Below are 12,226 nucleotides of genomic sequence, written 5' to 3'. Positions count from 1 at the left end.
TCTCCGATCGGCTTTCTCCCTACTGCGTCGTCGACTCGAACTACGTCTACTCAGCCATTTACTAGCGTCGCCCAATTGTCTACATCTACCCCCTTCAAAGTACAAATCATGTCCGACCTCTGTCCCGTCTACGCGCCCTTCTTTGGTGCCATGGTTGGTTCTAAGCTTTTTCCTTGTTCGCTTTCGAGACTGAAGAGTCCATAGGGCTGCACCTGCGCAATTGTGTTCACTTGTAAGTGTTCTGAACAACCGTTGTCGGAAGCTCTGATCTTCTGACGCATCTTTGTGCTTGTGTGTGCTAGGTCTTGGTGCAAGGTCTGAAACTTTTGCGTTGTAGGTCTTATGATGTATTTAACATTTTGCACAGTTATGGTACTGCAAAGTCTGGTGTCGGTATCTCCGCAATGGGTGTCCTCCGTCCAGACCTCATGATGAAGTGTGTCGTCCCCGTTATCATGGCTGGTATTATCGGCGTATGTCCTTGCTTTCCTTCATCTTAATTGCCGTCAGTTCTGATAGTGCGCAGATCTACGGTCTGGTGGTGTCCGTCCTCATTTCCAGTTCACGTGTGTTCTATTCCTGCCCGACATTCTGGATGCTGAATTGTATCTAATCTAGTGCAGGCGGAGATGTCCCTGGCGCAAGGATTCATTGACCTCGGTGCTGGTTTGTCAGTCGGTCTCGCTGGTCTTGCCGCAGGTTTTGCCATTGGTATCGTCGGTGATGCTGGTGTCCGTGGTACCGCACAACAGCCACGACTTTTCGTTGGAATGGCGAGTTTTCATTGGCTTGGTCTTGTTAGGGACAAATCTAACATGCTGCGCAGATTTTAATCCTCATCTTCGCTGAAGTTCTGGGTCTTTATGGTAAGACGATATCTTGTATAGACGATGTATGGTATTGAATGGTTATCTGTAGGCTTGATTGTTGCACTTATCATGCACACAAAAGCTGGAGAGTTGGTAGGAACGGTATATTGCTTTCCTTGATTTCTACTCGTTTTATTAACATAACTTTTGCAGTGCGTTTAGAAAGATGACGGACTTCATTATAAACCTTCAATGCTGTTTTCTGTCTAATACATCCATGTTTATCCTTGCCCTTGCATGTATTGTCTGCTCGAGTGATGCATCTACGGCCAATGATTACCCTTTGTTGTGTGAATATGTGTTTAAAATACTCGTTGAAGATTGTCAGGCCCAGCCCCCCAGGGACAGTGACCAAAATACTTATTGTGGCTCTTAGAATCGCCGGCGTGGCCATCAAATACCGTCTTCTTCTTATAACTTTTTGTTGCAAGCACCCATGTTGCTTTAGCTGTCTTCGACTCCTTGGAAGACTTGAAAGGCTGTGATTGTCAGAGACTTTATTGATGGTTTCTTTCACGGCGCTGTCCAAGACGTTGCACCTTCTCCTGCTTACGTTGCCAGCTCTTGCCGTCTCGGTCGCCCTTCCCTCCTCCAAGAATGACCCATTTCGCGCTATAGTTCTCGCACATCGCAAGCATGAGCCCGAGCCACCTCTCTGCTGCCTGACACCACCTCCGTCTATAGAACCTCTAGATGATGTCGAGGATGTCCTGCTCTCGTTCGAAGAGTGGAAGTCCAAACAGTTTCAATCCCAATCCAAACCTCAATCACAGACTCAGCCTCGGGTGACGGCTCATCCACAAATTGAAGCGTTAGAGCACACGGAGTCAAGTGCTACCCATGAAACTAATGTCACTGTGCCGGACACGTCTGCACACCTCCCGGAAATAGCACTTTCCCCTCACTTCAGGGTACCTATCACGGACCGCTTCAATTATGCAAACCTAGACTGCTCCGCACGCGTACACACTTCTCATCGCTCTGCCAAGTATTCTTCGTCTATTCTGTCATCAAAGAAGGATAAATATATGCTTTCGCCTTGTTCTTCAAGCAAGGAGGAGCAGTTCGTGGTTGTAGAGTTGTGCGAGGATATCAGAATCGACACCGTGCAGCTCGCAAACTTCGAGTTTTTCAGTGGGGTGTTCAAGGATTTTTCGGTCAAGGTCGCAAAGACCTACACGACGTCTGATGACGGGTGGGTACTGGCAGGTACCTACAAGGGAAAGAATGTCCGTGGTGTGCAGGCGCGTATCTCTCCCCAATTTTTGGACCTTGTCGTTGACCGAGGCACAGTCTTTCCACACCCCAACTACCCTGCGTGATTTCTACAGGTACATCCGTATCGACTTCCATTCACACTATGGACATGAGTATTACTGTCCTGTCTCCCTTCTTAGGGTCTATGGTCTGACCCATCTTGAGCAATGGAAATGGGACATGTGGGAAGAAGAGAGTCATAAACTCGCCCGAGCTCAAGCTCAAGCATTTTCCTCCATAACGGAGCCCCTACCCATCAGTTCCGGGGGATCTGAACTGAACAAGTTTATGGACGAGCTTGAGGCTCGGAATATACCTTCTGCATATCCTCCTAATACCCCACTTCCCACAACCAAGGTTCTGTCTACGGCACATATGAGTTTAAGTAACTCTCAGCAATCCAAGGCGGTGAGCGGGACGTCCAGCTCAGTCAACTCTTCCGTTCAATCCACGGCGTCTCCGCTAGCCATTAGTCTTACCGACTCCGCCACCGTGCAGCAGCCTACCCCGTCCGCTACCTCTACATCAGTATTGAGTTCCGACACCAACGTTACATCTTCTTTCGACACCGCCAAATCTTCTACAGCATCCCTCTCGCCTAATGAGAGCACGTCTACACGATCCCAAAATCTAATCTCTTCAGAACTCTCGCATACCTCTAATATGGACGCATCTTTATCGCAATCTTTATCTTCATCATTATCATCTCATCACAGCTCATCTGCGAACACGCTGTCGACAGCCTTGCCAACATTGCCTACCCCTCCACCCGTCGGATCAGGTGGAGAGTCAATATACCGCACAATCATGACCCGATTGACTTTCCTGGAGGCAAATCATAGCCTGTATGCACGTTATGTGGAAGAGCAAACTGCTGGTGTACGCGAAGTACTCAGGAGGCTCGGTGAGGATGTTGGCAGGTTGCAGAGCATCGTGAGTTCCACCAGACTCAATTTCAACGACGTGCCTTATACATCTCTCAGAGTCGCATACAAGCACAAATGTATCAGCGCACAGTTCACGAGTGGGAAAGGCAGCGGCTTCGTCTGGAGTTCGAACACAGTGAATTGCTCTCGCGAGTAAATCATCTTGCTGAAGAGGTTAGCTTCCATGTCCTGGAAATGATAATGGTTGCTCATGATATTCCAAGGTCACTCTTGAAAAGCGTCTTGGCATTGCACAACTTTGCCTGCTTCTGGCAGTGCTCGTGTTCATTGGCTTAACCAGAGGTGCACCGTCAATAGAACCCCCTCAACTTGTTACTCGTTCTGCGAGAGAATGGGGCCGGCGCAACTTGAGCTTCGCTAGCAGTAATGCTGAACGTGGCTCGAATAATTTACTGTTCCGAAGTCGCAGTCCTGAGATTCCTGTCGGCAAAAGGTCTGAACCTCAAAAGGATCGTCCTTCACGCCTAGATTCTCCTGTGGACTTTCCGTCTCATCGAGCGCAACGGTCCTCCGATCATGATCCCATTCCACGTCGACCCCCTCATTTTATTGCCTTCGCAGATAAACGATCCACCCCGCGCGGCTCCACCACAAAACGTTCCGGCCCTCCATTTGCCAATTTTGCACTCCGCACCCCCACCCGCCGCATACCTAATTCTAACTCCACAGAGATATCCACACTCCCCCGCGCCGCTCACATGGTGCGAACAAACTCGCACTCATCAACAGGACTCATCATTCCCAAATCCACCAAACGCTTGGCACGGACAGCTCATCTGCACGAAGTCAAAGGCTCGCTAAGTCGAAGGGAGAACCGGAGCTCAAAGCCTGGAGAACGAGAAAATGATTTCGAAGACGTGTTCCGTGGTCCTTCTATGAAGACCCATCATCATTCGCGACGACCCCTCTTCCCGGTTGACTTATCACATCAGCCAAAGGACGTGATATCAGAAGATACCACTGACCCTGACGCGTGGGTTGACACCGATGTCGAAGGAGGGTCCGAATGTTCGGAATTTTCTGCACTCGATCCCTCCCTTTGATATGACGATTTTTTGATGGGCCTTCGAGGTTCGGAGCTGTGTGTTAAGGGAAGGACTGCAATTGCACATACCATAGATATCGTCATGCCGCATCGCCACAACTGAATGCTGATGCATCGGATGACGCATACAAGACTTCACAAGCTTCTGACCGCGTGGCTGTTGAACTCGTGATTTTGAATGCAGCCTTGGTTACGCCATATGTCCGAAACCAATGTTTCGTAGTCTGTCCTACATAGTCGCTATACTGGAAATTTGAAAAAGCTCTTCAATTCCTTGAGCATTTAGGGATTCTGTAGGGATAAACATTTCTTGGTTATCAAAGAAACAGGCTCACGAGATCAATCCCAGAGAGTTCATTCTTTGTGATAACTATCTCTGCGCTCATATGTGCTATGATCGGGATGTCTCCTTTCTGATTGTAATGGTCGGACTCTCAGCACTGTACATCGTGATACGGGACCCTCGATTACTAGACTCAAGACTTTCCATCAAGGCAGAGATCCATGAGCTAAATTTCGAAGTCAACGTTAGACGAACAAATTCAACCTGCGCAGTGCGTCCCATCTTCGTATAGCCTGACAATGTTTATCACCAACAGCAATGATCGCGCTTCGACGGTGTCTCTAACTCAAGCTTAGTGGACCACGAGCAAGACTAGACACTGGTGATCATTTTTAGATAAATTCAAACATGCACATTGTCGAGCAGTATGAACATTTGTACAGAAACAACTGTATCTATTGGCTCCGAACTGGATATTGCGCCATCAACTAAGGCTCCAACCGTTTAGTTTACATTTACGATTTTCGAGTAAATAAACATAAACAGTAAGTAGACGTTTGTAAACTGGTTTAAACAGTTTGTACACAGTTATGTTTTACTCGTTGAAATCAAAGAGACCCTGCTGGATCCATAGCTTCGCACACATTGACTGTGTCACGGTGGCTGCAGCAAGGGAAGATGGTCGGACTAGTGATGTTCCGGCCTGGCTTGGGCTCAAAGCCGTGGCTTAGGCTTGGCTTGGAGCGGCTCAGGCTTAGGAAAATCAGAGTCCTGAGCCTGTGAGCCCAAGCCAGGGGCTTGAGCCCAACAGGCTGTGGCTCAGTAGGCCGATGTCACATGGCAGTCAGTTGCAGAGGATTAGGCAGGTTGGGAGTGGGCAGCGCACCTTGTTTGTCTCCTCGACAACTTTCTTTCACTCATTCCTCTTCTGCTTTCTCTTTTCCCCAGCACCTTCCTTTCTCCTTCGCCAAAGTGTCGTCTGCATTCGCCTTAGCCATGCCAGCAAATGTTGGTGTGTGCTGGGCGCATGCGCTAGATGCTGGTTGTTGCTGGAGTAGGGTAGTGGTTGCGGCAGGTGGTGGATGTCATTAGAGACCAGATACTTACTGACAATGCAGAAATTGAGCAAGTTTCAGCATTGGACGTCAGAGAGGACAGGTTGATTGGCCTGCTAAAAACCTAGGCAAGGTAAGCGGTGTCTATCACAACAAGTAGATACACTTACAATCTATTATGCGTGTCCTGATTGCCCGAGCATCTTGCACATCTTTGAGGAAATGTTCGTGCTCCTTGACGCCAGGTGTTACAAGAACATCTTGATGCTTGGGCCCCTACCATTTTTCTCCTCATCATCCTCGTATCAGCCCTCACATCACACCCTTACCCCGACCTTACTCTCGTCATACTGGTTATCCTCGCATTCCCCTTCGCCCTCTACCTGTCGCTGCAGCAAAGCCAGTACATCTGGCTGGATCCTTTTGATGACGAAGCATACCCATGCTCCGTCCCACCACCTGACTGATCCTGTGGACAGTCCCTCTACCCTTACCATCTGGACGGTAACCTATGATACGACGCATGCTGCGCCCCCTCTACCCAGTTCCCTTTCCCGATCTATGACTCGGTGCGCAGTCATGCATGCGCACTTATACTTAGCTCCGCAGTTGCATGATCGTGCCCCTGCGCATTTCACTTCTTGTTTCGATCTTTGACTCATTTCTTTATCAGCACGTTCATGTTCACTCGTGTCTCACCTCGAACGTGCTTTCCTTTTATAGTCTTACCCTTTACCATTTACCGCTCTTGGTAGTACGAGTTATCACCCACTAATACGCTTCCTGTCCTCTATATAAACTCGCTACCATGTACCGTATTCCTTAACTTGAATCTACTTGGTTCTTGACCTCCTACTCTTACCAGAGTGATCCTTTTTGCCTAGCTAGTAGTCTATATTCTATCTTCTTATCTGCTCTTTGCGGATAAGTCCTTAGTCTCGATCTTTACTCGTCGACTTCATCGACGAGCAAAGCCCCTGTTAACTAGTCAGACTTCTGTCCCTCTAATTAACAACAATCTTACGATTAACCTTCGGGTGTCGTAAGCCTTGGCAGATACCGCTTATCGTCTAGCATCCGCTTGACATAAGCTACCCGATTTGGACATAGGTGTTAAATCTTACTTGCCGAAGCCTCACCAAGTAAGACCCCTAACCTTGGGCTAGCCCAAGGACGTCCTTGACCATTGACGACACACGCTCTGTTTGAGCGTCGCCAACAGATACCATCCAAGTCGTAACACCAGGTACATTGAATGCTATCATTAATTTTGTCAGAATGATATGGATCACGGTACTACAGTCCACGTACTTTGTGAGTAAGCACCGACAGCTATGACCAACTTGTTGTAATGTAAATTGAACGCGTTACCAGGCATCTGAAATGTGTTGTTTAGTATATCATGATCATAGGCTTTTGAATGGGTACCTACACATTGCTTCTATGACAGTGCCATTGAACATGCCAAAGCTGCAGCTCAAGCCATTGGCTCAGGCTTCTCAAAACCCAAGCCCATGCCCAAGCCTTCCTCAGGCTGTGACTTAGGCCTGGGCTGGGCCCGGCTTGGGCCAGCCCAGGGCCTCAAGCAGGGCCGTGCACATCACTAGGAAGACCGCTGGTCAGTACACAAGTGGCATGACTTTGAAAAGAGCCACTCGACAGGAGAAATGGCACCTGGAATGGCAAGGATATCACGCGCAATGCGAGAGAGAGTCGGAAATTCATGAGAATGGTCCTTTGTAGATAGTCAACTAGTTTTTCAAGTCTGAAATAAGAAAAAAATGTACCTTCCACCATATAAGAGGCATGCTCAAGGCATTTGGGTCCTTGGCACCCTGTGCAAGGATGGCATAGCGCTCGAACTTGGACTGGATGGGTACTGTCGATGTTGGGTGGGATTTGCCATCAGGACGCAAATTAATCAGTGACAAAAGAAAAGAATCTTCATCAGGAGAAGCTGATGGTGGAGGTATGTGAGATGCAGTAGGAATGACTCCTGGTGTTGCAAGCTCATAGTGTGCAATGAAATGTTCAAAAATTATTTTTGCTTGAGTGTATCCATTGTTGTCGAGGTTACAGAACCACTCGAGGCGGAGCGCTGGGTGACAAACTAAGTACACATAGCACAAAATCAGTGTTAATGTATAAAATTAGGAGAACTCTACTCAACTAGTTGCAAGAGTGTTGAAATGGTTGTTGTTGAGCCATGTTGAAGTAATGGTGAAGCTTCCGCAACCCAACTGCACATGCTTGCTGCAGTTTTCCGCTGACATTATTGTCCAAGGTGGCTGACTGCAAAGCTGTTTCCATGTGGTGATACATTGGGATTGCCCATGGCAAAGTTGGTGTGTTCGAGCGTGACATGTAAAATGTGACCTTGGTGAATACCTGCAGGATTTTGTTGACTCGGTGTGCCATTCTATTTTCTATAGTATGACGAGACTCACCTCAAGAATGTTGGCAAGCTGCTTGAGAAAAGCCCACTCTTGGCTTGATAAATAAAGCTCATCATGGAGCTCTTTCCTTTCGAACACCCATTTCTCAATTGCCTGGTAGTATAGTAATGAAATTAATACATGTTGAAATCAAAACACTCACCTTGCGGAGCATCAGTGCTCTTTGAATCATGGTGTGAGTGTAGTTCCATCGAGTGGCAACATCGTGAATGACCATTAGGGTGCACAGTAGCTTCCCTGAAGGTGCCTTGAGGTTACCAAAGGCCTGCTTGAAAAAATAAGGGGGTTTGGTAGTTAGTGGTCAAATGTGTCATGTCACACTCTTAACGCACGTCCAACGTCTGCCTTGTTGGTGTCGAGCAACCCATTTTCTCTCTTCATTTTGTCTCAGAGCAATACAAATAGGCTGCTGCAATATGTACCCACTTTGTTCACACCTGGATTCTCTCAATGACATTAAAGCAATCAATTCTGTTGGGTCCGAGTCCTCCCCTATAACACCTCGTGTCAACTTTCATGACCTCCCACAAGTGCTGTTTCTGGATCTCGAGCTTTCAACGAAGCCGCCATGTCAATCTTCACCCACCAATAACCTGCTTTATAATGTGGGACAACTAAGTTCCCAAGTGTGTCATTCAACTGTGGAATCATTATGGTGCATCGTCATCGCATTCTTTCCAAGGACGTGCAATTTTTACCTCAGCCAAGACTCACTTTGTGTCGCACGAGCAGTTGCCAATGATGGTACCAAAATCAAGCAGTTGCCATATGACAACTTCAACTGGATGTCACAAGCTTGGGAAGTATTAGCTATCCATGGGTCGGCACAGCATCATCAATAAGTGGAGAACGTGAATTGAGGGTGCAGACATGTGTATTGACAGAACAGATGGGTGTGGTCAGATGGGTGTGGTTGGATTGGCCTTGTCACTGGTGCGAGTGCTTGATGAAGGGCTGTGTGCACATTTACGAACAGAAGGCCAGCAGAGTGTCAAATTTTCGTCCATTATGAGTATATAATTGACCTAAAATGAAGGATAGTTGAATAAATAAGAGAAAGACGTGTCTAACGGTTGCTCAACACTGACGAGGCAGACATTGGACATGCGTTAAGAGCGTGATGTGACACATTTGACCACTAACTACCAAACCCCCTTATTACCTCTGGTTGGATCCCAGACTCTACTGACAGGGTTCCCAATTTGGGATGTCAGTTGAGTCTGGTTCGAGACTAAGTGAATTCGTCCCAATGTGGTGCAGTGGCATTAGTGCTGCCATGGTCCGGTCCAGAACCATGGTTTGAACTGGACTTTTGGTCCGGTTCTCCTTGGTCCGGTCCATGGTTCTCACATCAGCCAGAACTGGACTGGAACATCATGGAATCGGGCAAAAGATGTTTTTCATTAGGTTATTTTGGCAAAATTTAACCAAAAATATGTAAATTATACTCAAAGATAAAGCACTGCATGAGCCTCAGCAAAATGACATCTTACAACAAGAAAAGTTCAATTCTGATGAAGACATGTATGTCTCACAGATGTGATACTTAGTAGATAATTCATTGGAGAATGCCCTGCATCTCTCTAAAACAGTGGTCACCCACTGTCTTTGTGATGGTCATTTGTGTGGCTAAGGATAGTGTGAAGTCAGCTGTGAAGACACCTGCGATAAACCTGAGGATTGAAAATGCCAAACTGCAAGGGTCATGTGAGTGGTACTTGATTGCAATAAAACTTTGCTTACCTTGTCATAAGCAAAAAGCTTGGTACACTTATCAGTATTGCAAAACTGGCCATCTTCCCTTGTAGGTAGTACATCTATCAACTTGAGAACATCAGGTCCAGGTTGAAAAAAGGATAAGCAAACTGCAAAGTCAAGTGATCTTAATCTGTGGCCAAAGTGTTGCGCCACCATGCACGCAATGATGCAGTAAACACTGAGAATGAAGGAGATGGAACACAACTTCTTTGTTGCGAGTGAGGTATTCATGATGGATGGTACTGAGACTAAGCCAATTAATCCCCAGGACCTACCTGGCAGAGGAGCATCATGGACACCAACAACAGCTGATTAAATGAAAGAAGTCAGCACGTACAAGACAGAATTGAAAGACTGGCGCATGGGCCAGGCCATTACCAAGCAGCAAATTGCTGGAACGATTCCAGACTCCCTGTTCATACAGATCAAAGGTCTTGCAACTGTGAAGGAAATTTTCACGCATCTCTCAAGCCTATTTGAACAATGTTCACACATGGATCCATTGAGCTACTCCGGAAGCTCCAGGATCAAAAATGCCCTGAAAAAGGGAACATCAGAGAACACTTTGACAAAACACGAACAATTAGAGAACAATTGTCATCACTAGCACACGCACCTTCTGACGAGAGCTTTGCGACAATGATAATGAGTTCATTACCAGGTAGTTATGACCTCCACCTATCAGCATTAACAGCATCCGCAAAAGTCTGGAGTGTCAAGCTCACCTACGACACACTAATGTCCACCATTGTCGACAAATACAACCACCAAGCCTCTAAATCAAAGAAGGGCGGATCCTCCAATGAAGATGCTGCCTACAATGCAAATTCAAGTCAGCGCACTCGCAGGGTAAAAGGAAATTGCTACAATTGTGGCAAATATAGCCACATGAAGTGAGATTGTCGAGGACAAGGAGGTGGAGGAGCTAGCGGGGGCAAGGGCAAGGACAAGCGAGCCGAAACAGCTGCAAGTGCAATGGATAAAGAAAAGGATGACAAACCTGAGGGTGTGGTTAGCACATGAAACAAGCACATTAGAAGAGAAAACCTCGCTTACCTTCGCCACACTTGCAGACTCAAACAGAAAGCAGGACACACATATCAAGTTGTTTGAATTGGATGCCTCACACCACATGTCGTCGTACAGAGACCTATTCCAAGATTTTTTCAGCATCATGCCCAAACCAATCACAACAGCTGACAAACATACTTTTGAAGCAACCGGCAAAGGGTCCCTCCTCATTACACTTCCTAATGGGCAGTCAAGCACTGGAATACTCCTCAAAGATGTCCTATATGCACCAAAAATGGGCATAACACTTGTCTTCATCAGTCATCTCGCCACTGCCGGATACGCGGCATTATTCTGTGAGAGCTTGTGCAAAATATTTGACAAGAAGAAGAAGAAATTAGGGGAAGTACCAGTGAACAAAGGCCTTTACTGCATTAAAGGACTGAGGAAGTTATTTGCTGGGGTAGCAAGCACAAAAGAGGCACTCACAATGCACGAAATACATGCCTGGCTGGGACACATGGCTCCTAGCACAATTGCGCAGATGATACATGATGGTGCAATCACTGGAATCACCCTCAACCCATCCGAAACAACCATGGAGAGTTGTGAATCCTGCAAGTATGCAAAGGCCATGCATAAACCAATTGGGAAGGTCCGAGATCCTCCGCAGCATGAAAACTTTGGGGATGAGGTACATAGTAACCTCTGGGGCCCCTCACCTGTTAGAACACCTGGCCATAAAGAGTACTTCACATTGTTCACCAATGACTGCACTCAATTTATGCACCTGTATCTCCTAAGGACAAAGGGTGAAACATTTGATGCATACAAAATATTTGAGTCCTGGGCAAACACGCAGTTTGATGCCAAGGTGAAGAGGCTGCATTTGGATTGAGGGGGAGAATTCACTGGAGAAGCATTTTTATGTCACCTTCGCAGCAAAGGTACTGAGAGAAAACTCACCGTCCATGATACTCCAGAGCATAACGGCTTAGCCAAGTGTCTGAACCGCACACTAGTTGAATGCACACGTGCACTCCTACACGCGAGCAGGCTGCCTAAATCCCTGTGGGGTGAGGCCATAATGCACATTACCGGCTGAAAAATAGAACGACCACATGGGCGCTCAATGGTATTACACCCTACAAAGTGTTATTCAGAAAGAAACTGAATCTGGAAAACTTACCGGAGTGGGGCAGCTGCATAAAGGTTCACTCACCAAATGGATCCAAGCTCGACATGTGAGCTGTGGAAGGCAGGTGGGTGGGATTTGACCATGCCAGAAGTGGCCACCACATTTACTTTCTGGACTCAGGAAGGGTTGCTGTCGAAAGGAGTGTCACATTCGACATAATGGAGGTAGATGTACCTATAGTCGGAGGCAACGAACTGCCAGACCACACAATATGAGGCTATGATGTCGGTTCATCTCCCAAGATACCAGTTAGCCAGACAATCCAAAGCTCTAGTAGCAGTCCAGTGCTCACCCGCCAGGCACCAAACTTCCCACCCAACTCACCAGCTCCTCCTTCAGATCAACCC

At 47.1% G+C, this 12,226-nt stretch overlaps 3 protein-coding genes across 3 annotated transcripts; all 3 read left to right on the top strand.

Moving 5' to 3' along the window:
- Positions 1-29: 29 nt before the first annotated feature.
- On the top strand, positions 30-1,253 carry EDB93DRAFT_1322167 (V-ATPase proteolipid subunit C-like domain-containing protein). Its single transcript, XM_041454950.1, has 8 exons — positions 30-153; positions 205-232; positions 303-315; positions 368-473; positions 527-566; positions 619-773; positions 827-866; positions 919-1,253. The coding sequence occupies exons 1-8, from the start codon at positions 109-111 to the stop codon at positions 987-989; spliced, it is 498 nt and encodes a 165-aa protein (XP_041305187.1). The 5' UTR covers positions 30-108; the 3' UTR covers positions 990-1,253.
- On the top strand, positions 1,252-4,282 carry EDB93DRAFT_686898 (UNC-like C-terminal-domain-containing protein). The gene is made up of 4 exons (XM_041457102.1): positions 1,252-2,107; positions 2,157-3,059; positions 3,110-3,226; positions 3,277-4,282. Exons 1-4 carry the CDS (start codon positions 1,373-1,375, stop codon positions 4,114-4,116), a joined length of 2,595 nt encoding a protein of 864 aa, XP_041305186.1. The 5' UTR covers positions 1,252-1,372; the 3' UTR covers positions 4,117-4,282.
- Positions 4,283-10,001: 5,719 nt separating this feature from the next.
- Positions 10,002-10,166, top strand: EDB93DRAFT_1040230 (uncharacterized protein; the record flags this gene model as incomplete). Its single annotated transcript, XM_041444548.1, has 1 exon — positions 10,002-10,166. A coding segment is annotated over one exon (165 nt), but the record flags the coding sequence as incomplete, so codon positions are not given.
- Positions 10,167-12,226: the final 2,060 nt, after the last annotated feature.

Source organism: Suillus bovinus (assembly GCF_016758785.1).
Source record: "Suillus bovinus strain UH-Sbo-P2 chromosome Unknown EDB93scaffold_51, whole genome shotgun sequence".
NCBI lineage: Eukaryota > Fungi > Basidiomycota > Agaricomycetes > Boletales > Suillaceae > Suillus > Suillus bovinus.
This window is presented reverse-complemented; position numbering and strand designations above follow the sequence as displayed.